This window comes from Enhydra lutris, unplaced genomic scaffold (genome assembly GCF_002288905.1).
Source record: "Enhydra lutris kenyoni isolate GAN:26980312 unplaced genomic scaffold, ASM228890v2 scaffoldscaffold13, whole genome shotgun sequence".
In the NCBI taxonomy this organism is placed as follows: domain Eukaryota; kingdom Metazoa; phylum Chordata; class Mammalia; order Carnivora; family Mustelidae; genus Enhydra; species Enhydra lutris.
The window spans coordinates 46,198,520-46,225,507 of record NW_019154097.1 but is presented as its reverse complement, the minus strand read 5'-3'; the positions used below and the strand labels follow the sequence as shown (position 1 = coordinate 46,225,507).

Below are 26,988 nucleotides of genomic sequence, written 5' to 3'. Positions count from 1 at the left end.
TCAAGGCGGCCACCACGGGTCCTTCCTCAGGGTCCACACCGCCTCCTCCAGCGCCGGTCTGGGCTCTTGGTCATCAGCTGGCTTAGGTTACAGGGGCCCCCCGCGGGGAAACTGAGGCCCCCCGTCCGGGCCTCCGCATCCTCCGAAGCTGCGGCATCGGAGCACGCTTCCCCTCCGATGCTGCAGTTTTGCGCTTACGAGGCCCAGACTCGCGGCGCCCAGCGGGGACTTGGCGCTCGGGCGGAGATGAATGAAAGGGCGGGGCGGGGCGCCGCCGGGGGCGCGGGGCGGGGCCGCGCAGGGCAGTTCTGCCGCTCGCCCGCGCCCCGCCCCGCCCCCGTGCCGCAGCTCCAGGCCCCGCCCCGGCCCGCCCCTCCGCTCCGTCCCCAGGCCGCCGCGGCGCGGAGCCGGTGCCCGAGCCGGTGTCCGAGAGGCGGCGGCGGCGCCGGGAGCCCAGCCCACCCCGGCCCGCCCCGCGCTCTCCGCCTCCGCCTCCCGGGCCGGCGGCGGCGGCGGCGGCGGCGGCGGCGGCGGCGGCTGCGGGCGAGCTAGCGGGGCCCGGGCCGGCCCCCAGCCCCAGCCCGCCGGGCCCCGCCCCCCGCCGAGTGCATGAGGTTGACGCTACTTTGTTGCACCTGGAGGGAAGAACGTATGGGAGAGGAAGGTGCGCGGGGCGCGGGGCGCGGGCCGGGAGGGGCGCCCACCGGGGCCGAACGGGCGGGGGCGTCGCGCCGGGGCAGCCGGGGCCCGGGGGGTGGGGGGAGCGGGCTGCCGGGAGGGGGCCGGGCCCGGCGGCGGCGGAGGCCGGGTCTGCCGCGAGGCCGCGCCCCTGCCTTCTCTGGGCTGAGCTCGCCCTTCCCGAGCCCTCCGGCCCCTCCCTGACACGCTCCCACCCCGTTTCCCCCCCCCGCTCAGCCCGGGCTGGGCCCGTCCTCCCTTTCATCCCCGCCTCCCCCCTCCCCCGACCAACGACCACTCGGGAGGCTTCCCGGGCGCTGCCTGGCCGGCCCCGGCCTCCCTCCGCGTGCTCTGCCCACCCGGGTACTCGCACTGGGGCCACCCCTTATCCTGTCTCTAAGCCGGCTGGGAAGAAAGGGGGTGGGAAAGCCCCAGCCCTGGGTCCGAGCCGCCCGCCCAGTTCCTTGACCTTGAGCTAGGGATGGGCTACGTGCCAGGCCTCAGTTTCCCCGTCTTTACGATTGGGGGCTGGGTACTTGGCCCCCGGTACTGGTGGTTGGGGCCGGGTTGAGAAGCCTCCTCCAGGGAGCCGTCGGCGGTATCCCGGGAGCCTCCACCCCCTCTCCCTGCACCAAACCCAGTGCCTGCCATCCGTTGTGGCTGGGAAGATGACTCTCATTCTAGTCTCCTCTTCAGCCCCTTTCCCCTTCCTGGGGCCCAAGGATTGGCTTGCAGGACAGTTAGGGTATGAAGACCTCCGAGACTCCCTCCCTGGTGTCCCCTTCCCGGGGTTTCCACAGCAGCCATCACAGAGGCTCATCTGATCCAATCCAGGTCCCATCGATGCCAGCTCCTCCAGCCCTGCCCTTCCCTAGGGCTCCTGCCAGCCGTCCCCAGGCCCTTGAAGGCCTACTTGGAGCAAGAGCCCTTCTCACTGTCACCCCTCCCTACCTTTTGGTCCCTGCATCCTCACGGAGGGCCAGGCTATGGCCTGGGAGCCTGGCTGTGGCCTGGGAGCCTGGCTGTATGACAGGCCTGCCCCCTCCAGGACTCAGTCTCCCCATCTGTACAATGGGGACGAGTAGGTTTGGGGGGGTCCCCCAGGGCCCACCCAGCTCCAAGGATACCAGGCCCTAGAATGACTAAGCATGCCTAATGGCCGGCTTGAAGAGGCACCAGGCGTCCCCAAAGCAGGTGTCTGTGAGTGCCCAGCTCTAAAGCCCCAGGCCCTCAGAGGCCAAGGCACAGCTGAAACTCAGATGAGGCCAGCACCTCTAGGCTTCCTGCCTTTCTCCTCTTATAGGGGCTTCAGCTCTGGATACACCGTCCCAGCCCTGTCCAGTCCCTGCCCTTTGAAGCTTCCTCTTTCTGGAAGGCCAGGGAGGAAAGAGGCTATGACAGGAGTATCACCTGCTGCTTTATCTCTAAATCCTGCCGCTTGCTTTCTCCCATTTGACCTTGCTAAACAGGAGTTGAGGCAGGAGAACGCTGTTGCTGGAGAGTGGACATCCCGTGTCCTCCTCTTCAGTTGACAAATAGGGAAACTGAGGCCCACAGAGGCCTAGCAAGTTAGCTAAGGTCTCAGCGAGACTCTCAGACCCGCGTCCTTTCTCCTTCTGCTAGGCACAGTATCTGGGTGCTCTGTGTACGTGCCAGAGAAGGTGCCGGGTCCCCGTGGGGTGGGCTGGGCAGGCCGGACCTGCACCAGACCGCGCCTCCCAAGAGGGACTGCTGACTGCCTGTGTCCTTGCAGGAAGTGAGCTGCCCGTGTGTGCGAGCTGCGGCCAGAGGATCTATGACGGCCAGTACCTCCAGGCCCTGAGTGCTGACTGGCACGCAGACTGCTTCAGGTAGGCAGGGCTGGCCGGGGTGGGGGTGCCCCGAGGAAGGCCTGCCAGCGACCAGAGGCCGGCTCAGCGGTCCGGGAGACATGGCTAGTCCCTCTGGCACCGACTCCGGTTAGTTTCCCCACCTGTAAAATGGGGCATGGGGACTAGAAGGTCCCCAGGGGCCTTTCTGTTTTGTCATCCTAGATCTCTTAGGAGAGGAGAAGGGAGACCTGCATTTCCCCCCGTATTACTGAGGCCTTCTGGCACCTAGGCAGGGGGAGGCCATGGAGGGCAGTGTGCCCCTGCCTACGGGGTGTTCACACTCCAGAGAAGGAGGGAGGATACAACCCAGGCCCCAGGCTCGTTGTGAACAGGCACAGCCCAATAAGGCCAGCCCCCTCCTCCAGGAAGCAGCTCCAAGTGTCAGAGAGCAAGGTCAGGGCTGTGGCCAAGCACGGGGGACCCAAACGTGGCCCAGCCACCCAGCAGGACCATCCTGAGAGGCAGGTGCAGGGGATAGCCTTAGGGTTAGCCGTAGGGCCAGAACCGGGGTCTCGGAGACATGAGACATTCTGCGCGGGGAAGTATGGCAGGAAGCAGTTCCAGGCAGTGGGCCTTCTGGCAGGCGGCAGGGGTGGAGGGGTGACAGCACAGGGCCAGTCGGTGAAGAACAGGGTTGGGGTGGGAAGGCATCAACCGCCAGCTACAGGGGTTTATTTCCGCCAGCAGGAACCTCTGACAAGTTTTGTCTATTTGTTTTTTCTTTAAGAACAACGTCCAACATTTTCTGCAACTTAGCAAGGGCCTGGCATCCTTCTAAGGACTTTGTCTAATCAGATACTGTGTTGTCTCCGTTACTGGGGACACAGACATTAATTCTCTTGACCAGTCACACAGCCAGCGATGATTCTGGCTGATGAGGCCAGAGGAGAGGCAGGCACGGGGCCCAGGGCTCCCGATCAGGGGTTCACAAAGGGGCCTTTGGGGACAAAGAGGGCTCTGGATAGCTGGAGAAAGCCATACGCACAGAGACAGAAATGGGAAGAGCTCATCTGGTTTGAAAAGAGGGAGCGGGGGAGGAAGGTTGGGATCAGCCTGTGACAGGACCCCAAGGCCAAGATAAGGCCCTTCCAAGGGCACTAGGGCGTCAGCCGAGGGTTTGCAGAAGGCAGTGGGGGGGACGTGGCGGAAGTGCTAGGAAAAATGCCATCCCAGTGGGCAGATGGCGGTGACTTGGCAGGGAAGGGACCGTCACAGTAGTTCAGGGATCTGACCTCATAAGGCCTGACCTAGGACAGTGACGACAAATGGAGAGAGGGGACAGTTCCCGCTAGCGATCGTATTAGCCACTGTTTATCGGGCGTTTTTGACGTTACCCTTGACCCTGACCACCCCAGGTTTGAACCGCGCCGGTCTACTTTTATGCATATTTCTTTACCGTATGATACCATAGATGTCTTTTCTCTGTGATTTTCTTAGTAACGTTTTCTCTAGCTTGCTTTTTGCTGTAAGAATACGGTAGGTGCTCCATATAACATACGAAACACGTGTTAATTGACTATTGATGTTACGGGGAAGGCTTCCGGGCACCAGCGGGCCGGGAGTAGTGAAGTTTGGGGGAGGTGAAAGTTACCCATGGGTTTGTGGCTGTGCGGGCGTTGGTGCCCCTGACTCTGGCATCGTTCGAGGGCCAGCTGGATGGCATGAAGCCCTCACCATCCCCCTGTGAGGTACCGTGACTTGTGCGTTTACACGCAACAATGGGCTAGAGCCTGTGTCGGCCTCGCCCCAAGTCACTGCAGAGGTGAAGAGGTGAGGGGCGCGGGAGCGGGGACTGGGGAATAGCAGGGGAGCATCTGAAGCCATCTGGGCTTTTGCCCTGGGCGCTGGGGAGCATGGCGCTCCTTTGGCTCCCTGGGAACCACGGCAGCGGGCTGATGCCGAACTGTGCCCAGCCACGTCGAATTGAGATGCAGCAGGCCGTCCCGGGTGGCAGGGCCCGGCCTAGAGCTGGTGAGGTGCTTTGAGACCCCTCAGAGGTGGGAAGGCTGGAGAGGCAGCTCCTGCGGGGCCAGGATGCTGAGAGGGTGGGCAGGATTCAGGATGGGGCCGAGGAATCCGGAGGAACTTTGAGGACCCCTGTCCTGAGGGTGGGGAGGGAGGTGGAATTTGGGGAGACACAGGGGAGGGCCGGGAATGCGGCCATGGAAGCCACAACAGGGAAGCTGAGTGGGGGCAGGGGACAGGATCTGGCTTTGGAGGGGTCCCTGCCCTGTGACCAGGAGGAGTCGGGCCCACGTCAGAGAGGAGGAAGAAGGATGTGCCGCTGTCCCTGGTGTGGGGGTACAGGCCCCCACCGCGAAAGCAGCCCCACAGGCAGTAAGAGCCACGGCATCGGCATTCTGGCCTCCACACGTGCTCCTGGCCAAGTGGTCTGCGCTTCTCCCAACGGCCCCCAGATCTGAGCCAGGCCAGTGGTGTCCTCACCACTGTGACAGTTAGGAAGCACTGTCCGAGAGGAGTCACCGTGTGCCCAAGTCCCAAGGCCACCCAGCAGCTAGGCTCTGGACTCTACTTGCTTTGTCCCTAGGAGCCTCTCAGGACCGTGACGTGGGGCTGCCACCGGCTCCCGGGCCCCGAGTTCCTTGCCATGGGAGAGTTGCAAAGGCACATGGCCTGCCTCTGGCATTAGCACAGGGGGTCACTGTCACCACAGGGCCCACTCCTTTCTCCGTTCTAGCTGTCCCACCTCCTATGGGCCCCACCTCCCAGGAGGTCACGGCCGGACGGAGTGGTCCAAGCGTTGCTCAGGTCCAGCTGCTGGCCAGAAAGGGTCTGTCCCAGAAGCCAGCAGCCCTTCGGCCCTGGGGCCCCGCCGTAGCTCTGGTGACATCTCGGAGGCTGGGTGGGCTGGGCCCCCGGTGAGTAGGGGTGAGCACGCAGCGGGCACGCAGTTCAGAGCCCGGGCCAGGGTGAGGTCTCCCCCTCTCCGGGGGACCTTTCAGGCAGGGAGGACAGACCATCTGTGGAAGTCAACCTCTGTCCCTTTGGCAGCAACACCGGAAGAAGCAGCTGCTTTGGGGCTTGTCCCTGTCCCCAGGGAGTCCCGAGCCTCCCTTGGTCCATCCAGAGGCTAAGGGACCTGAAGGGCGCTCTCCGAGGTGCGCAGGGCTGAGGGCGGAGTGGGGGCCCCGCCTCCCTGCCTGCACCAGCAGAAGGCCCCCCAACGGCTTCCTGTTGTGGGCCCGGACCAAGTCCTCCTCAGCCTCCTCAGCCGCAGCCCTGCAGCCTCCTCCCCCACTATGTGGCCGCTCTGGCCCCACCCTCTGACCCTCTGCGGCCTCCAATCCTGAGGGCCTGGAGTAGGATGGGGAAGCAGCTGGCTGGGCCCACCCCCCAACGCTGCACCCCTGCGGCAAGGGATGCTGGCCCTGAGAAGAAGCCGCTTCCTCAGAGGAGCCAAGTAAGTGCAAATCCCCCTGCCCAACCCAGCCCACACCTCAGGCTGGGTGCCTGGTCTGAGGGCCCCCTGGGGCCAGAGGCTGCCCTGTGGGGCAGACCTACCTGGGAGCAGGCAGCTCCGGGGGGGCAGGAGAACTGAAACTCCTTGGTCACTGTTGGCCGCCTGTTGGGGGAGGCAGGCCAGCGGCTGCGGAGCCTTCTTCTGGCCCTTTCGTCCAGTCTCCCCATGAGGCTGGTCCTCCAGCTGTTTTTTTCTTCATCCCTGGTGTCCGGGGATGTGGCCCTGGCTGGAGGGCATCCCTGGGAGGGATGGACGTCTGCCTGCCTGCCTGCCCTCCAGCAGTTCCTCTGTCCAGCCTGGGGCCATCTCTTCACGCCCTCAGTGCCTGGTGCTCCCCCCCTTGACATCCCTGCTGGAGGCAGCAGCAGGGGTGGGGGTGCCCTTAAGAGCCCCCCCCCTTTCCTGCTCTGGCTGGTGGCCAGATACTGGCCTGAGAGGTGAAGGGATGGACAGGGCCAGGGGCTCCTCTGTGCCTTCCACATGCAGAGGTCCACTGAGGCCCTGAGTGCCCGCCCCAAGCTGCTCCCCTGTCCGAGGTAGAGACCCCCTCCCCAGGAGCGATCTGGGATGCTTGGGGCGGACCCACTCCAGGTTCAGTGTTCTGCAGGAGCCACTTCCGTTCTCTCTGGGTCCAGCATTCGTGGACTTCTGGCATGGGACCTCAAGAGAGCCCTCGGGGTGATGGCAGAGAGCGGGGGTGCTGGCCAGGGCTGGCGATGGAGGCTGCATTGGGGGGCACTCCAGCCAGGTGACTGAATGGGCTTCAAGGAAGTGGTGACCAGGGAGCCGAATGGGCTCCCCCAGTCCTTGTGGGAGTCAGCGCCGCATCTTCCCGGGCTACTACAGTGAGGAATGTTAGTGCGGGAGTGTAGGAGCTGGCCGGCTGGAGAGGAGCATTCTCCTCCCCCAGAGGAAGGCAGCTGCCCGGATCCCCCACCAGCCCACCCGCCAGAGGCAGGCGGGGCCCTGCTTCCTGCAGTGAGGGGGAGACTAATGTGGTGACATTGCTGTGACGCGCCGAGTGTCTAGCCGGTGGAAGGGCAAAGTGAATCACTCGCGGATGGCACAGGGCGCGCGGGCGGTGGGGGAGCCTCGCCAAGGTCACGGTGCGGGGCGCGCGCCCGCCTCTTCGCGGAGCCGGCTCCTCGGCTGCGCACCTTCCCGCCAGGCTGTGGGCCCCTGAGGGCGTGCACTGGGGATCCCCTCCTCCTGGGCGGCCTCCTCCCAGGCCCCGTGCCTTCCGCGCCCCTTCGCCCACCCTGCGGTGAGTTGCGCCCACTAAGGGCGCCCCGGGCCAGGGCCTGGTGTGCGGGGGCAGGAAGGGCTGGGGATGACGTCATGGCTCCCGGCCAGCGTTGCTTCCGCTGCCTCCTCTCTGTCCCAGGGCGGTCTCCGGAGGCCTTCCCTCCCCCACTCCCGCCTTTCTTAGAGGGAGCTCATTGGACCCCCCCCTTCCTGGGTGCACCCCCACCCGGATGCATCTGCACCCAGGCGCTTTGTGCCTTCTCCTCCCCAACCCCCAGCCCCCAGGCTGTGGTCCCCCAGCCCCTCCCCTCAGGCTCCCAGACAATGGGGAACTAGCTGGATCCTCTTAAAGGGACAGTGTCCCACCAGCACTCTGGGTTGCCACCCTCTCCCCCCTCTTCATCTGCAGTTGCTAAAGAGATCAGTGAGTGAGGTCACGCCATCAGAGGGCCGGCTGCAGAAACTGACGGTTCCCTGCCCACCTGGGGACCGGGCGGTCTCACTCAGGTCCCGGTCTTTCCTGCCCTCCTCTCTCCTGGATTGTTTCCTTACTGGGAGTGAGCTCTGAGCCTGGTACTCTGTCCCTGCATGACCTTGGCACATGACCCAGCATGCTTAGAGGGCAGTGGAGGAGCCAGGCAGATTCTCTACTCACTGCAGACTCTGGCCCAGACGTACCTGTGCAGCCAGGACCCTCCGTCAGGCTCTCCGAAACCCAGCGTGGCTCCTGGCTCCTGGGACATCGTGCATTTCTGCAGTTGCTCGTCCTGCCTTAGCTGAGCTCCTGGTCCCCATCCAGTTCACTTGGGTGGAAGGAAGCCAGGCATGTAGGTCCAGTTCCTGGCCTGTGGGATAACACAGGGAAGGAAGCTGGAAGCTTCCTCATTTCTCCCCAGGTCCTTTAAGGAGCCCCAGCTGGGCCTGTCCTGTATCCCCTCCCGGCAAGGCAGGAGGTCCCAGCCTTGATGACTGTACATCTGGGTGTCATACCTACAGTGTGACTGCTCCCCTGAGGGTGGGGGCGGGCGCTGGGGTCCTGGTTGAGCAGGGTTGAGCCGGCCCAGGCTGTGCCCCCTTCTTGGGACCTCAGCACCTGAGTGCTGGATGAGGTCTAGGAATCAGGGAGCTCCTGTGTCTTCAGTGATGCTGGCTGGGGTCTGCCAAGCTACATTCTTGCCTTATATCATAGTGGAACAGGGAGGAGCTTTGCTTGGGGTTGTGGCACCCATCCCATGACCTTCGGCCATCTCGAGCCTCCAGAATTCATCTGCCTCATGGTGGCCAGTATGGATTAAGTACATTGAGCCCAGACAGTGGGCAGGTGCCGGCTTTTGGTAGTTCTCCACAGCTCCCCCCAGGTCACGGCCATCTGCATCAGCCCCACCCGAGTCCCGGGTGCCCAAGTTCCTTTCCCCCCTCCACCGGACTGGTGAGCACAAGAGCAAGTCGTTTGCCTTCCCTGGGCCATCTCCTTTGCATTCCGAGGGACAGGAGCTCAGAAGTGAAGAGCACTTCTCACCCTGGGGCTGGCAGGTCGGCCAGGTGATCTGGTGCTCTGGAGGCAGAACAGCCATGGGTGGTTGTGCAGGCTGTGCACTGCACAGAGGCTTCCGGCTGAAGCCATCGAGACCACCTGCTGAGCCCTGGGCCCCAGCACACGCTGCTTCTGCTCAAGGAAGGTGGCCCTTTTTCTCATTCTTACAGAGGCACCTGCTGTTGGGGAAAGGGGCCAGACTGAGTCCCCGTGCCTCTTCCCCCCCAGGTGTTGTGAGTGCAGTGCCCCCCTTTCACACCAGTACTATGAGAAGGATGGGCAGCTCTTCTGCAAGAGAGACTACTGGGCCCGCTATGGAGAGTCCTGCCACGGGTGCTCAGAGCACATCACCAAGGGACTGGTCATGGTAAGCACCCCGCCCCACTCACACCCTGCACCTGGTGCCAGCACGTGTGTGTCCTCACGGGTGCCCCTAGCCCAGTGCTCTCTGGTTCTCCTTTTCGCTGGCTCGGACTCTGCCCCCTACCCGCTGGCCCGCTGAGCCCCTTGGTCTGTCTGTGCGTCTCTGGAACCAGCATCCTAGAGCCAGCCAGCCAGCCGGGCCCCCAAAGTTGGCTTGGGGCTGCCCTTCCGAGGGGAGGAGCCGGAGGAGTGGAAGGGGCTGCTGAGCTGGGTTGTCTCCGCCACCCCCTGCCAGGTGGCCGGGGAGCTGAAATACCACCCCGAGTGCTTCATCTGCCTCACGTGCGGGACCTTCATCGGTGACGGGGACACCTACACGCTCGTGGAGCACTCCAAGCTGTACTGGTGAGTGCCCAGGCCCCCTCCAAGCCCGGGGTGCCCGCCCCGTTCCGAGCCTCCCGCGCCAGCATCCTTTCCCTCCCCGCGTGGGTCAGGTGTGAGGACAAGTTAGGTGTAGGAGTCACCAAGAGGACACAGGAGTCACAGCGAGAACGCGCCCCCCCCCCCCAGACACCCGCTCTCCCACGTCACGGGGGTGCAGTTCTGGTATGCACCCCACAAGCTCGGCCCGGTCCGCAACTGGCCCCGAGTTCAGGGTTTTGATCAAGGCTGCAGATCCCCCTGTATGAGGACCAGCCAGCAGAAGTGAGGCAAAGAGCAGAGTCGGGGGGGTCCCCAAATGCGGAGTTTCCATGCGTTCCCCCCCCACCTCGGAATCAGGACATGTGACGCCCCCACCTGCCTTGACATCACCAGAGTTTTTATTGGGGTCTCATGATGTAGGCACCATTGGTTGAGTCACTGGGCACGTGATTGAGCTTTACTCTTCCACTGCCCACCCTCGCTGCCACCTCCAAGGTCGGGCTGGGTCACGGCCCCCCCACCCACCATCTAGTCACGTGGTTGGTTTTTTCCTGGTGACTGCCCCCCACCCTGAGTCATCTGTTAACACAAGTTTAGGTATGGGCTGAGAGACACTTATATTCCAAAGATTCAGAGCCTCTTTCCCAGGAACCAGGACAGAGACCAGACCAATTCTTTATTCGATGGTGCTGATCAAGCTGGATTCCCTGGGCAGCATGGCTTAGTCCCAAATGGGCTTTTAATGACTTCCTCCTGAACTGGATTTATCCCCCAGCCTTTTCCTGGCCAGCTCACAAGCATAACAGCAGTAGACGAGCCCAGAATGACCGAGGGGGGCAGGGGCTGGGCTGGACATGCTCAGTTCCTGCTCTGGGCCTATGGGGCAGTTACGACCCTCCGGCCCCTCCTGCTCTGGGGAGCCGGAGGTGGGGAGGAGAGAAGAGCCTGGGGCGGAGAGATGGGGGCAGCAGTGATGCTGGTAGCTGTCCTCAAACCCTTTTCTTCCCCCTCCTTGGGTCCCTGACATCCATGGCCCTTGCAGTGGGCACTGCTACTACCAGACCGTGGTGACCCCCGTCATCGAGCAGATCCTGCCCGACTCCCCCGGCTCCCGCCTGCCCCACACAGTTACCCTCGTATCCATCCCAGCCTCGGCTCATGGCAAACGTGGCCTCTCAGTCTCCATCGACCCCCCCCACGGCCCGCCAGGCTGCAGCACGGAGCACTCCCACACCGTCCGGGTCCAGGGGTGAGTCTGGCTATGCCCATGGGTGCTCTGGGTGGAGGGGGGCGGGCTCTAGGGCTGGGCAAGCATTTGGGCACACAGAGAACCCAGCTCTGACAACCTGGTATGCCACATCCTTGGTCCACTCATTCCTTTAAAAACCATGACCAGTGTTAGATAAAATATTTAAAACTTCTTTAGTCCGTGTGTCACCCAACAAGAAAGGGGAGTAACCAAGTCAAGGATAATTGATGCAGGGAGTCCAGGACAGATGGCAGAACCACGGAAGACAGCCATGCCCTGAGGCCCAATTGAAATTGAGGCAACTTAAGCTTCAGTTTTTAAGTCCTTTCATGGCTGGGCCTCTGGAAGCCCTGACCGGCTCCAGAAAGCCAGTCCTATTAGAGAACTCTTCCTTCATTAGGCTGAGATCCCAGAGGGCTCTCCGGGTAAGGATGAATGAGAGACAGACCACACCTTCCATCAGTCCCCCACTCCCAGAACCGAAACATAAACTGTTTGGAGCCTGAATGGAAGGGGAGGGGAAAGTCTCCCAGAATTCATGAACTTGGGTTTGCAAACCAAATTCATAGGCCTGGATGGCTCAGAAACTCCCAAGTCACAACGGTACAAGTTTCAGGTGCTTCCCCGCTAGCAGTGTTCCCAGTCCCTGACAGAATCAGATGCAGGTCCTGTCACTGAGTTTACTGAGCTAAGTGTCCCAAGGAAGGTGAGCAGATCCGCGAAAAATCACTGAACGCATAGGGAGGCTGGGCCGTGTAAGGAAGAGCCAGCCGAAACAACAGAAAGGAGAACCAGACCTACAGAACCTCCAGGGACCGGGGCGATTGGACACAATACAAGATCATTACGTTCCATGTGCTGTAATCAGTAAGAGATATTTGGAAGAAATGAGCAAAGAGCAAATAAATTCCAAGTAAATGGAAAAGAATCAAACAGAACCCCTAGGAACGAACTAACGGAAACCTCAATGCAAGGTTTAACGGTGGGGTAGGGCTTTAAGCTACTGAAGGGAGGGGCAGAGACCAAAAGGATGAAAGCTATGAAAGAGAGGTTAGGACCCGTGGAGGACAGAGGTTAGGACATAGGGAAGCCATTTGGTGTTCCAGGAGAAGCACGAGACGGGGGGAGGGAGGTGGTGTTTGAAGATACAGTGGCTGAGAACATCCTAGAACTGTACCGATCCACAAACCTCCAGCCCAGTAAATCCCAAGCAGAACAAAAAGAAATCCAGCCGTGGGTCGCCCCATCCAGTGGAACTACTGCGCCTGAGGTGAAAGAGAAGTCCTTAAAAGTGGCCGCAGAGCCTGGGTGGCTCAGTTGGTTGAGCGTCTGAGTCTGGATTTCCACTCAGGTCATGATTTCAGGGTCGTGAGACGGAGCCCCGCGGCGGGCTCCATGCTGAATGCGGAGGCTTCCTGGAATTCTCTCCCTCCCTCTCCCCCTGCTCACAAGCACCCTCTCTCTCAAAAAACATAAAAATAAAAAATGTCGCCATAGAAAATAGACATTTTCGAATAGGGGCAGCTGATTTCTCAACAGAAACCGGGGAAGCTGGAAAGAAGCAGAATGATGTGTTCAGTGCCCTGAGCCAAAAATAACCATCAGCCTAAGATTCTGTCCTTGGTGAAAGTACTCTTCAAGAAGGGGGGAGAAAAAAAACGTGTTCAGGCCGACAGGATTCAGGGAACCAAGATCAGCGATGAGCAGGTCGTCCCTAACCAGAGTTCTAAAGGATGTGGAAAAGGTGTGAAACACAAGAAGGCAGATAAAGGAGCCAGCACGCTGTGTGGCGCCAAGCAGCCCCCTGCCCTCTCTGGGCTTTGTACAGAGAGGCAGTTGGACACCTTGGAGCCTTCTAAGATGTCTCCTGGGCGTTGTTGGACTCCTTGAGAAGTAACTAGTGGGCCTGGGAGCCAAGTGCCAGCTTCTGTGGGATCCAGTGGCACCACCGTGAGGCATGGGTCAGGAGGGGGTAGGCGCCGGGGGCAGGATGCGTCCAGTCTTGACCTTGCCTCTGCCCCTCTCTCCCCACCGCGCCCTGTGAGCGCCAGCCAGGCCAGCAGCTGCCTCGTCTCCAGCAGCGGGCAGACAGACTGGTGAGAGAGCTGGGGGAACTCCCAGACCAGCTGGTCTCTGGAAGCCAGGCAGGATTTTAGAAACAGAAAGCCAAGGAACAGCACTCCTCCTGCCTCCCTCTCGCCGGCGGAGCCTCCACCAGCCCGCAGCTGCTCTCCAGGCAGTTTCGGCCCAGACCACCACGCCCCTCGGAGGAGCCGCCCTGCCGGCCCAGAGGCTGCTGACCGGATTTACTTGTTTGTTTTAAGCCGGCCCCTGTGGACCACTTGGCTTTTTGTCGATCTCGGCATCGGAAGGAAAGTTTCCTGCATCTGTGCCCCAGCCCCCTGCCGCCGTAGCAGGAGATCAAGGGGAGGCTGAGAGATACACTTCGAAGACCGCGCCCACGAGAAGACTGTATCGATGAAATAGACTCACTTCCGAGTTTTTATCTGGAAATTTTCAAATTTACAGGATGTTCACTAATGTAACTTTTTGGCGGGAGGCACATTTAGGGTATGCGTTTCTTTCTACATATGTGTATGTGTACATTGGAATGATTTATATTTACACGTACACATATGTACACGTTAATGTTATTTACTAAGTGGCTCGGGATTCCGTTCCAAGCTCTGTTGGCCCTTCTGCCTCCACCAGACACCTGACATTGTTCTGCAAACAAGGGCGCTCTCCTGCCCAATTACTGATCGTGTCTCATCGCACAGTTACGACGCTGAAGAAATTGAGCACCGACGGGATACTTCGATCCACTGGACAGTCCACGTTCACATTTTTCCAGTTTTCTCAACACCACCCTTAGGGCCGCTTCCCTCCACCCAGCCTGCAGCCCAAGACCATACGTGGCATGGAAAACCCGCGTGTCCCCTTCTGTCTCTGAATCCGTGACAGTCCTCAGCTTTTCGTCGTCCTCCACTAGCTGGACATTTACGAAGAGGGCGGGCCAGCGGTTAAGCAGAAATCCCTCTGTCTGGGTCTGGTTGCCCTGCTCTGACCACTTCGTCAGACTCAGGTTATGGGTTTTGACCTGATGCAGCGTCGTGATGCCGTGTCCTTCCTGCGGCCGCCGACCAGACCCACAAAGTCAATAAAGCCCGCCGTTGATTACTCAGTCAGAAGTACAGTCCTCCATCTGCTATCCAGGATATTTTTTTCCCCTTTGAAACATAATCAATAAGTCATTTGTGAGATTTGCGTCTGTAAACCTCCTGCCCCCAGCAGCCTTTCCCCAGATGGTCTGGGCACCCGTGAAGGCTTCTTGGCTGTCTTGCTTACTCCTACAATGGCTACACCATGGTGGGTCCTTAAGTCTCTTCTTCCTCTCGCACGAATGACCTGGCTTTCCAGGGTAAGGGAGAGCTTCTCCCCCGTGTGAGACTATACTCTTGATGATGGAGAATTTTTATGAACCTTTTTCTTTTTTTTTTTCTTTTCCTTTCTTTTTTGAGAGAGCAAGCACATATGCACACACGCGCACACACGCACGCACGAGAAGGGGGCAGGGGCCGAGGAGGGGAGTGAATCCCAAGTGGGCTCCATGCTCAGCACGGAGCCGACTCAGGACTCGATCTCACGACCCTGAGATGATCCGTGACCTGTGCAGAAACCGAGTCAGATGCTTAACCAAGTGCTCCACCCAGCAGCCCCCTTATGAACCTTTTCTCCTAAAGCCCCCGGTCTCCTTTCCATCCCACTCCCTAACCCTTCCCCATCTCAGGGCAAAGTGACAAAGTGAACATCCCTTAAAAAAGCTTGCGTGAAGACAAAATGAAAACAAGCTAGCCAAGGGGTTCAGAGAAGCAGATAAATTTGGCAAACTGGCCGTTCCACAGGTCCAAGCGTGGGTGCCGTCCTGCCTCCAGCCCGCGGCTGTGGCTCAGGGTGGGCTCCCGGCCCCTCCCTCTGAGTCTGCGGGAGGAGAAGCCTCTGCTTCATCTCGAGGGGCCGGTTTGGGACTCAGGAAGCCGATGGTTCCAGACCCGCAGGGGACTCCTCCTGGGGCACTCATCTGCCTGAAACACACCAGGCAGTTGGAAGGATTGGTCTGAGCCTCCAGGACTAGAGCAGCAAATCCCACTTCCCTCCACTTTCACAGCCACAGCCGACATCTGTCGTCAGTGACAGAATTCTTCCCAACAAACCAGAACTGCCGATCTAGACCACTGCCATCGGTCAGGCATGCCAGAGAGAAAATCACTTCCTCCTCACCCCGATCTGATCCCCTTGCCCTTGGTTTTCCGTCAGGGCTCCGGGGGACAGGTAGGCAGGGGTCTGACCACTCCTCTGTCTACCCCCAGGGTGGACCCAGGCTGCATGAGCCCAGACGTAAAGAATTCCATCCACGTTGGAGACCGGATCCTGGAAATCAATGGCACACCCATCCGGAATGTGCCCCTGGATGAGGTACGGGTCCCGGGTCCCGTGAGCAGGGTCGGGGCTCCTCCCCCGCCTCGGACTCACACGTCTGCACACCCGCTCTCCCCAGATTGACCTGCTGATCCAGGAAACCAGCCGTCTGCTGCAGCTAACCCTCGAGCACGACCCCCACGACACACTGGGCCATGGGCCAGGGCCTGAGCCCAGCCCCCTGAGCTCCCCAACTCACACTCCCAGTGGGGAGGTGGGCAGCTCTACACGGCAGAAGCCTGTCCTGTAAGTCAGCCCCGTGCCTTGTAACCAGAAACCGGGACTCAGGGGGTGGAGCCTGGTCCCTGCTCTCGAGGCTCCCCTAGTCTGGTGGCCGAGTCAGCCTTGCAGAAAAGCAGGCCAGTGGGGGGTTGCAGAGGGCTAAGACTGGAGAAGGGTCATGAGAGGTGGGAGAGGGGTACAGCTGCTCCAGCTGGGGGTTACGGAGCGCTCCGGGGGGGACCAGCACCCTGGCTTCAGGGAAGATACACAGGTAGCTCAAGACGATGGGAGCATCGAATGTCTTTGGGGAGGGGTGGGCCCCCTGAAGGGTATGTTCCAGAGATCGCGCTGGTTCCCTGTGCACCAGGGTGCCCGAGCCCAGAGATGGCTCACGGGCCATTGCAGGGGCCCAGGCAGGAGGTGCCAGGAGCCCCAAACTCTCTCGAAGGGAGGGGGAGCACGAGGAAGAAACCCAAAAGCAGCCTGGGTCCTCACAGCGCTCACCGTGAGGCCTGCTCAGGACTCTGGGCAAAGATTTTTGGGGGAGGGACACCTCCTAGGGAAATCGCATTTACTCTGAGACATGGTGGTGTTGAAGGCCTGTGGTACCTGCTTGTCTGCGTTTGTCTGGAGTTCTAGCTGGCCCGTGGAGCTGCTCACACAGTGGGGCTACAGCACCCGGCCAGGCTATCTGGCTCCACACCCCAGGGCCTGGAGCCCGAATGCTGGGAGATGAAGCCCCTGACCTCGGGTCCCCAGGCAGAGAAGGCCAAGGGCAGACGGTGCTGCGGAGGCACCTGCAGGATAGCAGCCCTAGGACAGGGCCCTGGGTGCTGGCGTCAGGATGGGGCGAGGGCCATACAACCACCCAGGGGAGCCGCCCCATGCCACGCTCTCCTGCGCTGGGGTGGGGGTGCCGACTGCGTGCACTGGCGTGGATGGGAGCGTGGCAGGCAGGAGGGGTTGGGCCTGAGGCCTGTTGCCCACGTGCCCCGGGGACACTGAGCCCCACGTATGCCTTGCCAGGAGGAGCTACAGCATCGACAGGTCTCCCGGAGCCGGCTCCCTGAGCTCCCCGGCCTCCCAGCGCAAGGACCTGGGGCGCTCCGAGTCCCTGCGCGTGGTCTGCCGGCCACACCGCATCTTCCGGCCGTCGGACCTCATCCACGGGGAGGTGCTGGGCAAGGGCTGCTTTGGCCAGGCCATCAAGGTACGGGGTGCACCTGTGCAGGGATGGGGGGGCAGTCCCAGTGAGAACCTGTCTGTCCTCCTGCCTCCCTCCACTGCCTCCAGGAACACACAGTGGAAGAGGCACCCAGCTTCCAGACTCCCTGGCCCGTACTCTCATCTGGCCGGGCTTTCCTGAGCTGGTTAGCAGGAGGGGACCCACTTCAGGGAGACCCAGAACTTTATGTGGAGGACGTGGTTGGAAGGTGGGGGGTGGGATCCAGAAGGGGTCCTCCCCGGGGCCTTGCACTGAGCCTGAGGCCAACCCCTTATGGGTCGTACACTGCTTACCCTCTCCCACGCTCCCTTGGTAGAGACCCAAGCCCTTCCCTGGCTCCGGTGTCCCCTGGTTCTGACCAGGCTGGAAGGTTCAGGATCATGCAAAAGGTGCCCTGTGCCTGGTCCCCATCCCAGGGGATGGGAGTCCCTGGTAAAGCCGCCAGTCGACCTCCCAGCGGAGCAGGGGAAAGAGGACTGGGCTCTGGGTCTCGCGGTGCTGGACCTGAACCCCAGCCACCCGCTTTCCCTCCTGCTGGGTGACCTCGGGCTATCAGGAAGCCTCATCTGTGAGGCGGTCAATAAGTCCCGCCTCTCGGGGGTTGGGGACATCCCCTGAAATACCCATGAAGCTTCAAGCCGGGTGTGTCCATCTCCCTTACAGTTTTGGGGAGCAGCTGGGCCTCCTGAAAGGCAGGCAGAGAGCAGAGCCTCTGTCCGTGCTGAGTCTCCATGCCTCGGTGTCCCCGCACAGGTGACGCACCGGGAGACGGGCGAGGTGATGGTGATGAAGGAGCTGATCCGATTCGACGAAGAGACCCAGAGAACATTCCTCAAGGAGGTCAGCAAGTGGACCCCCCCCTTCCCCAGACTTCTCCGTCGAGGGGGCGGCATGGGGTTCCGGGAGGATGGGACGCTCGAGCCACACGCTGGAAGAAGAGAAAGTGTCTCGCCGGGAGAGCGAGGCGGGCAAGGGCATCGCTGGGGGGGTGGGCGCGGCCCTCGCAGACCTCACAGGGGCCAGACGGGTGGGGACTCTTCCACCTCCGGGACCAGTGGGGGCCTCTGGCGGGGCAGCGGGGGGAGAGTGACTGGGGCAGAGCCCCAGGCCTAGCCTGTCTGCCCCCCCCCCACCAGGTGAAGGTCATGAGATGCCTGGAGCACCCCAATGTGCTCAAGTTCATCGGGGTGCTCTATAAGGACAAGAGGCTCAACTTCATCACCGAGTACATTAAGGGGGGCACCCTCCGGGGCATCATCAAGAGCATGGTGAGCATCGAGATCCCGCCCACTGCCCGCCCCACCCCCACCACCAGCACTGCGGACCCTGGGCGAGCAGCTGCTCTCTGGGCCCCCCCCAGCCCCTTCAGTGGGGTTCGCCTTCGGCCTCCGAACCCTAATTCTGAATCAGGGAGACGGGGAGCCCCCCACTCCCACCTAAAGCGGAGGTCCAGAGCAGGCAGCAGCTCCTCTGAGCGGACACAAGGGCTGTTTTGGGGTGGCCACCCTGTGGACCCCCGGCCTGACCCCGCCCAGGCCCAGGGCAGCCGGACCCAGCCTTACCTGTCTGGGCTGGGGGGCGGAACCCCTCAGGAGAGGCACCTTTGTGCTGTCCCCATGGGGGGCTTTTTTACTATTTACTATGTTCTGTGAAATTCGGAACTTTCTTTAAGGGCTTGGAGAGAAATTGCAAATCCAAACTGAAAACAGATTTGGGGAGGAGCCGGTAGCATCCCGGTGCTCGCGGATGGCACCCTGCCTTGGAGTCCCATCCCCCCCCCCCCCCCCCCGAGACCGAGCGGTCCTGCTCCCCGGATGCCTCCCTCCCTCAGGCTGGGTCCCTGCAGGCCCCTAACAGGTGCACCTTCCCGGAAAGGATGCTCTGGTCAAGTTCAGTTTGGAAATGCCGAGCTACACTCTCTGGGGCTTCCTCACTGCGCGCCTGTCTTTGATATGCTCCGATGTCCTCACCCCCCAACTCGAGGTCCCCAGCGTGGTGGGGGGGGAGAACGAAGCATTTCACTGGAGGATCTGATCCCAGAGCCCTGCTCGCTGGTGCCCTGTAGGCACTCTCGTTGGGCGCGTTTGTCTGCCCTTACAGGAAAGCAGGTTCGGATTTTCTAAAAACCTGAAAGAACAGGATTGTGTTGAAGATAGAAGATGGTGTTTTTTTTTTTTTTTCCCTCCAAAGAGCTGGGTCGGAAGTCATAGAGGAGTATCCCCCCACTTTGTGTTTGAAATCCCATAGTGGAGAATGATGTGAGTTTTTTTGTTGTTGGTTTTTGGGTTTTTTTTAAGATTTTATTTATTTATTTGACAGAGATCACAAGTAGGCAGGGAGGCAGGCAGAGAGAGGAAAACAGGCTCCCCGCTGAGCAGAGAGCCCAATGCGGGGCTCAATCCCAGGACCCCGAGATCATGACCTGAGCTGAAAGCAGAGGCTTAACCCACTGAGCCGCCCAGGCGCCCCGAGAATGATGTTTATGAGTTATGCGGACAGACGTGGGTGCGAGAGAGAGTGGGAGGGGGGTGGTCACTGGACTCGCCGGGACGCTCGCTGCCCTGGCTGATCTCTCTCACCCGACCGTCCCGCTGCCGTGGCCCCGTTGTCCCATCCTGGCCCTTCTCCCCCCACAGGACAGCCAGTACCCGTGGAGTCAGAGGGTGAGCTTTGCCAAGGACATCGCTTCAGGGATGGTGAGTAGGCTCGGGGGTTGTGGGCTGGGTGAGCTAACCCCACTTGTACCAAGACTCTGTCCCACTAACCTAACTCTTTACTGGAAAGTCAGAGGCGGAAGCTGTCAGAAAGCTCTGAGAGCGAGCAGAGGGCATCAGCGGGGGGGTGGGAGGAGCACCCCTCCCTCGTCCAAATGGGGTGAGCCTCTGGGGAGCCAGGGCCGGGCTGGGGCTGGGCTCCCTGGGCACAGCGGCCCCCTGACCTCCGTGCCCCCTGCCCCCAGGCCTACCTTCACTCCATGAATATCATCCACCGGGACCTCAACTCCCACAACTGCCTGGTCCGAGAGGTGAGCAGCCTGGGCCCGGGGAGGGAGACCCCGCCCCGCACACTCCTGGCCCCCGGGGGCCTTGCAGGGACAGGGATCCTGGCTTGCCTTCTCCACTCCTCCTCTGGCTCATGGGGAAGCAGTGCCAGACCCGGTGCTGACCGTGGCTCCCAGTTGTTGGGAGGCTCTGATAAACGGATAAAGGAGAGAGTGATGGGTAACCCGTGACGGCTCGTGAGCGTGGCCAAAACAGCCCACGGCACAGCGGCTGGGCCTGTGGCACGCAGCACTTAACAACCCCGGATCTGGAGGGAGGCCTGGGCGTATGGGTGGGCGTGGTCAAGGCCGGCTTCCGAGAGGCTGGGGGGGGGGGGCCACACACTGAAGTCGGGAAGTGGGGTTGCGGAGGGGCTGCGAGCCCAGGGTCTGAGGGGTGGGGATGGAGGGGACCATAGGCAGTGGGGTTGACCGACCATGCCCAGCTGGAGACGGGGCTCACTCGTTTCCTGGGGCTGCCATCCCAGAGAACCACAGCCTGGATGTGGCCAAAACGCACTCGCAGGGTTCGGGAAGCAAGAAGTCCCAAACCCAGGTGCTGACAGGGTTGGCTCCTCCTGGAGACGCTGGGGGAGGATCTGTCCCGTGCTTCTCTCCCGGCTCCAGAGGCTGCTGGCACTCCTTGGCGCTCCTTGGCCGGCAGCCACATCATTCCAGCTTCTTCCAGAGACTGACTTCCCACGGTGTGTCCTCTTCTTACAAAGACAGCAGGCCCTAGATTTAGGGATCCCTCCCCCCGATCTAGTATAATCTCATCTGAACTGGTAGCGTCTGCAGAAGTCCCGTGTCCAAACACAGTCGCTCTGAGCTTCTAAGGGGACATAAATTTGGAGAAGGAAACTCTTCATCCCACTAGGCAGGTTGAGATCCTGGCCTGGAAGAGGCCGTGTCTCCAGACAGGTGTTTGCCGAATGAACTCAGTACAAGAAGGGTTTCAGCCCCGGCAGTATGACGTTCGGGAAGCAATGAGCTGGTCGCTGTAGAGTCCGCGCGGTTGGGGGGCAGGGGTGGGTGTCCCAGCGCACTGGGAATCTCCTGGAGGCTCTGGGGCCACCTGGGCTCGGAAAGCAGCAGAAAGCAGTGGGCCGTGAGCACCGAGGTGGGCCGTGAGCACCGAGGTGGGCGGGGCTGGATCCACGGGGCTCACGCTGCCCCTGCTGGTGATGAGCGTCACTGCAGGGCCGAGCCCCTGTGGCGTGCAGGGCCTGGAGAGGGTGACCCGTCACAGCCTCCACCCGCAGCAGGGGGCATCCCTTGAGGATCTGATGCGAGTGTGAGCCCCCCAGCCGCCATCCCCAGAATCCGTCTCTGCACAAAGCAGAACTTCTGCCCACCATCTGGGGCCTCTGAAAATCCGCCGGTCACCCTTGGCTGGTTTCCCTAGAGCTGTTTCCCGTTGCAGATCTGGGTGGCTGTTGTATCATTAGTCCCTGGGGGGCCCCTCAAAAGTGGAGCCCTGCACAGAGGGATGGGGCTGGAAGCAGCCCTTGAACGATCCTGGCGGACCCTGCCCCTGCTCAGCCCCTCCCTTTTCCTGCTGTCCTTGTACAGTGTCCTCTAGACAGCTGTCCACATTGGTGTCACTCCTAGAGGCGACACAGAGCCCTTCTCTTAAGAGTTAGCCTGGTCCTGGGGCGCCTGGGTGGCTCAGTGGGTTAAAGCCTCTGCCTTCCGCTCAGGTCATGATCTCAGGGTCCTGGGGTCGAGCCCCCGCATCGCGCTCTCTGCTCAGCGGGGAGCCTGCTTCCCCCTCTCTCTCTGCCTGCCTCTCTGCCTGCTTGTGATCTCTCTCTCTGTCAAATAAATAAAATCTTAAAAAAAAAAAAAAAAAGTGTTAGCCTGGTCCTAAGCACCCCCTGGCCGGGGCCCTGTGGCCACCCACTCTGGGCCCAGTCCTCAGCGTCCAGACACCATGGCCAATCCTGGCGCTGGCACGGAGGATCCGTTAGAGGACCTCCCCAGACCCCTGACTTGTCACCGGTGCCCTGGGGTGCCCCCCCAGCCCTTCAGGGGGCCCCCTCCCTGATTTTCCTTTTTTTTTTTTTTTTTTTTTAAGATTTTATTTATTTGACAGATCACAAGCAGGTAGAGAGGCAGGTGGTGGGGACGGGGGGCGCGGAGAAGGCTCCCCACTGAGTAGGGAGCCCAATGCGGGACTCAGTCCCAGGACCCTGGGATCATGACCTGAGCCGAAGGCAGACGCCCAGCAATTGAGCCACCCAGGCGCCCCCTGATTTTCCATCCCGAGGAGTAGACACAGCAGTCAGCATCTCCACTCCGCAGGGTTCCAGGCCTACAGGGGCTCCTGCAGACCGAAACAGTGGAGCTGACTAGCTGGATGGCCTCGGGCAGCTTTCTTAACCTCTCTGGGCCTGAGTAATAGTCTGTGTGAAGTGGGTGTGAAAATAACCTCCCCAGATTGCTGGAGGGAGGAGTAAGAGACAGAGCTGTCCCGGGCAGAGCAGAGGACCTGGGTCTTGAAGAGGAGCCACCACCTTCCCCACACAGCCAGGCGGCCCTGGCGCCCTGATGGGACGGGCACGGTTCTCCCAGGCCCCCAGGAGTCCGAGGCATCTCCTCGGAGCCGGCTGCAGACTGGTCCCAACCGGGCACGGGGTGGGCTGGTGGTGCTGGGAGCCTTCCCAGCGTGGCTCTGCTTCCTCGTCACCCTAGAACAAGAACGTGGTGGTGGCTGACTTCGGGCTGGCCCGGCTCATGGTGGAAGAGAAGACGCAGCCCGCGGACCTGCGAAGCCTCAAGAAGCCAGACCGTAAGAAGCGATACACGGTGGTGGGTAACCCGTACTGGATGGCGCCGGAGATGATCAACGGTGAGTGGGCGGCCCCACAGTCCCCGGCCTCCACTTCCTCCCCTCGGCTCTCTACTCGCCTCCCGTGACCCGTTCCCTGTCCCACTGTAACAGATCGCCCCCCCCCCTGCGTGGCTTGGAAACCAAGTTACCATCTAGTCCTGAGAGTAGGAAGTCAGCGTGGGTCTCAGGTGTCAGCTGGGCCGGGTTCCTTCTGGAGGCTCCAGGGGAGAACCCCTTTCCCTTCTGGCCTCTACAGGCCGCCTCCGTCCCTTGGCCCGAGAGGCCCCTTCTCCGACAAAGGCTAGGACCCTGGCCCCTTCTCTGACCTCTGTGTCCGTTGTCAGGTCTCCTTCCGTGCCTGTGTCCCTCGTAAGGATCTTTGTGGTTGTACCGTCCTCTGTCCACGTCCAGATCCTGAACTTAATCAAACCAGCATATCCCATGCAAGGGGACATCTCCACAGGGCCCAGGGAGTAGGTGCTGGGGCCCCTCTCCTACTCCATTTCTTTTTGGTCAGGCCCGTCACCCAGTGCCCCACGTGTGGCCACACGGCATGCTTTAAAGCCCCCGCCCGGGCAGGTGCACACATGGGGTTGGGGTGGCCAGGGACGGGGCCTCTCGGCACCAGCACCGCCCATATCCCAGCCCGCTGACAACCTGCAAGACGGGGCTCGCTCCCTACTTTTAAGGGGGTCTGTGAGCACCCACTGAGGAGCTGAGGCTTGTAAACTAGTGAGAATCGGACACGTGGGAGCAGCCATACGGATCGTTAACATCACATGGTAGACAGTCGCACTCCCCACATCACAGCTGAAGAACCCAAGCCTCAGAGAGCCTGTGCCCATCCCTGGGGCTGCCGTCAACAGAATTCCACTAGCTGGGCGGCTTAAAACAACAGAAATGAATGCTCTCATAGTTCTGGAAGCCCAAAGTCGGAAATCCAGGAGAGCCGTGGGCCCTCCAGGGATCTGAGGGGAGAACCCACTCCCGGCTGCCGGGGGCTGTCTCGGGCTTGTGGCCCCCGCTGCCTCTCCTGTTTCCTCTTCTTCCTAAGACCCTCATAACGGTGCTTAGAGCCCACCCAGATAATCCAGGATTCTCTCATTTCCAGGTCCTTAGCAATCATATGGTCAAAGACCTTTTTTCTAATAGAGCAGGGGTCACCCGTCCCAGGGTGTGACATGGATATATTTCAAGGCCACCACATGGTCCATGACTTGCCTAAAGTCACAGCTGGTCAGTGGTCAAGCTGGGTCTGGAACCCTCTGTCCAGGGCTCTCATTCTCATCCCCCAAAGGTTTGCTCAGACCTGGTAGGGTCGGGGAGGTAAGGGGGCAGAGCCTAAGCCCTGGTCCCGTGGACGCCACTAGTGTCTGCCTCCTGGCCCTGGCCGCCCGGTCCCTGTGCCAGCCTCACCTGCTGATAGCCGGTCTCTCCACCCAGGCCGCAGCTACGACGAGAAGGTGGACGTGTTTTCCTTTGGAATTGTTCTGTGCGAGGTAGGTCCAGGGGTGGGTGGCAGTTGGCTTCGGGCTTGGTGGCTCTGGTCCACCCCCGACACTCCTGGGCCGTGGGCTGGAAGTCTGCAGGGACCGCCCACAGCAGCCTGCACCCCTGGGGGAGTGTAGTGGCCTGGCACCTGCTCCCAGCCCCAGGGACACCCCGTCCCCCAAGCCCTCCACCACCCTGGGTAACTGCTGGGCCTTGCGCTGGACAGATCATTGGGCGGGTGAACGCGGACCCCGACTACCTGCCCCGCACCATGGACTTCGGCCTCAATGTGCGAGGCTTCCTGGACCGCTACTGCCCCCCGAACTGCCCGCCGAGCTTCTTCCCCATCACCGTGCGCTGCTGTGATCTGGACCCTGAGAAGAGGTCAGTGTAGCCTGGGCTCCCCCGGGAGCAGCCCTAGGGGTGGGCCCCGTCCCCTCCGGAGCAGAACCCAACACCCCACCCGCCTGCCCCCCAGGCCCTCCTTCGGGAAGCTGGAGCAGTGGCTGGAGACCCTCCACATGCACTTGGCCGGCCACCTGCCGTTGGGCCCGCAGCTGGAGCAGCTGGACAAGGGCTTCTGGGAGACCTACCGGCGAGGCGAGAGCGGACTGCCTGCGCACCCCGAGGTCCCCGACTGAGCCCGGCCCACCCAGCCGCCCCCATATCCCCACCGCCGGCACCGCACTCCTCTGCGGGTCCTGGCGGGGGGCAGAGCCCCCAGCTGGGCGGCAGGCACCCAGACTCCTCCCTGGCACCGGGCCCTGCCTTGCCTTCTCCTCCCCTGGGGCCGCGCCCGGAGCTGGCCTGGCTCCACACACAGTCACCTCGCCCTGCCTTACCTCCGCCCTTACCTCCGCCGTGGCGGGGCCGCCCCCTCGCTTCTCCTTGCATGAGCCGGAGGGCCTGCGTGAGTCCCGCCCCATCCTGCCCCCTTCCGCCCACCCCCGCAGCCGTCCTGTGCACCCCCACCCGTCTGCAGCGCCTCTGAGGCTGGACTGGTAGACGCCTCCGACCGCCCGGTACCGGCTAGGTAGGCAGGGGAGGGCATGGAGTGAGGGAGAGGCCGTGCTGCTGGGGTGTGTCGCCCCCGGGGGTGTCTCGTAGCTGGAGGTATCGATAATTACCAAACCCCCAGTGTCGCCCCCGGGGGTGTCTCGTAGCTGGAGGTATCGATTACCAAACCCCCAGACGCAGAGAGGTCTGTCCCTGCAGGATGGAAACCCCCGGTAGCTCAGCCGCAGGCCTCTCTTGGCTTTGGGTCTCTTCGTTTCTTTCTTGAAGCCACTTTAGTGAGAAGCAGGTACCAGGCCTCAGGGTGAAGGGAGGGTCCGCTGGGGCACAGGGGAGTCGGGGCCCCGGGTCAGAGCTGCTGGGCGGAGCCACAGAGGGACGCTGGGCGGAGCGGACGAGGCAGGTGTCCACCAGCATCCCCGCCGCCGCAGTTCATCTCAGTACCCCCGCTCCTCCCCAGGTGTCTCCCTCCCCCGCCGTGGCCCTCTGTCCTCTGGGTTCTTTCTGTGTAATCTATTTTTTAAGAAGAATTTGTATTATTTTTTCATACGGCCGTAGCAGCTGCTGTCCGGGGGGGCTTGGGGTTTTATTTTTCTGGCGGGCGGGGGTGGGGGAGCCATTTTGTCACTTCGCCTCAGTTGAGCATCTAGGAAGTATTAAAACTGTGAAGCCTTCTCAGTGCACTTTGAACCTGGAAAACAATGCAAACAGGCCCATGGCACTACGAGGCCAGGACGGGGGACACGTCCCCTCTGTCCGGGAACCGTGATGTCAAAGGAACACGCATCCAGATTCAGAACAATAAAATAAATTCCATACTCCCCACGCAGATTCCCCGTCGCCATGTGTGTCTGGGGCCCCGAGGAACCAGGAACGAGAGTGACGCTTTGTGACTAGAAGCCCCGTGGGAAGACCAGAGAGGAGGGCGGGTAGGGGCAGCCCGGCCACTCGGGAGCGGGGAGGACGAGATACCAGGGAATGTATTACTTTCACGGACTAAGAAATGTTCTTTCTACAACTTTAAGGGATCCAGTCAGGAAAGCACACCAGCTCTTTCCCATGTAGAGGCTTCGATAGAAGGCCTCGTTCACGCAGCAGCTGAAAGACCGTGGCAGGGTAAAAAGTGGATACTGGCATGACCCAGAGATGGGGGACTTCGGGAAGCTGCTGCCGTGGCCCTGGCAGGGGCATTTAGGAAAAGAAGGGGTTACTTTAGCTATCTGCTGTTGCTGTATCAAATCACCCCTTAAACTCGGCAGCTTAAAAGAATTTGGGAGCAGCTTGGGTGGGTGGTTTAGGCCTGGGGTCTCTCCTGAGGTTGTGCTCACATACTGTCTGGGCTGCAGCCCTCTAAGGACGTGATGGGAGCTGGAGGGTCCCCACCCAAGGACCCCTGTGGCTTCCTCACGTGGCGGCAAGCTGATGCCAGCTGCTGACCCAAGGCCTCGGTGCCCGTCAAGGCCTCTCCACAGGGCTCCTCGAGAATCCCAAGAGAGCCGAGGAGAAGCGGCACTGCCTTTTATGACCCAGTCTCAGAAGTCACAGCATTACTTCCACCATATTCCGCTGGTCACGTGGGCCACCCTGACTCTGTGTGGGAGCGGACTACACAAGGCCACCAATACCGTACCAGAAGGGATCAGTGGGGGTCTTGGAAGCTGGCTAGGACCTTGGAGGAAGGAACCCTGGGAGACCAGTGCTCGGATTTTTGGAGTTCTTTTGAGGGGCACCAGGGTGGCTCAGTCGGTTAAGCCATCTGCCTTCGGCTCGGGCTGGGATCCAGCCGGCGCATCAGGCTCCCTCCTCAGCAGGGAGTCTGCTTCTCCCTCTGTCCCTCCCC

At 61.2% G+C, this 26,988-nt stretch overlaps 1 protein-coding gene across 2 annotated transcripts; it reads left to right on the top strand.

The window, feature by feature from the left end:
• Window positions 1–583: 583 nt before the first annotated feature.
• Window positions 584–25,967, top strand: LOC111146226 (LIM domain kinase 1). Of its 2 annotated transcripts, XM_022501680.1 has the most exons (16): window positions 584–664; window positions 2,432–2,528; window positions 9,038–9,176; window positions 9,468–9,577; window positions 10,638–10,844; window positions 15,215–15,320; window positions 15,403–15,569; window positions 16,572–16,755; window positions 17,524–17,610; window positions 17,907–18,038; window positions 19,407–19,466; window positions 19,730–19,795; window positions 22,505–22,661; window positions 24,087–24,142; window positions 24,361–24,518; window positions 24,613–25,967. In XM_022501680.1, exons 1-16 carry the CDS (start codon window positions 610–612, stop codon window positions 24,773–24,775), a joined length of 1,944 nt encoding a protein of 647 aa, XP_022357388.1. In that variant the 5' UTR covers window positions 584–609; the 3' UTR covers window positions 24,776–25,967. The 2 variants fall into 2 exon arrangements, with proteins under 2 accessions (XP_022357388.1, XP_022357389.1); XM_022501681.1 differs by lacking the exons at window positions 584–664; window positions 2,432–2,528 and adding an exon at window positions 5,897–5,970.
• The last annotated feature ends 1,021 nt before the right edge of the window (window positions 25,968–26,988 follow it).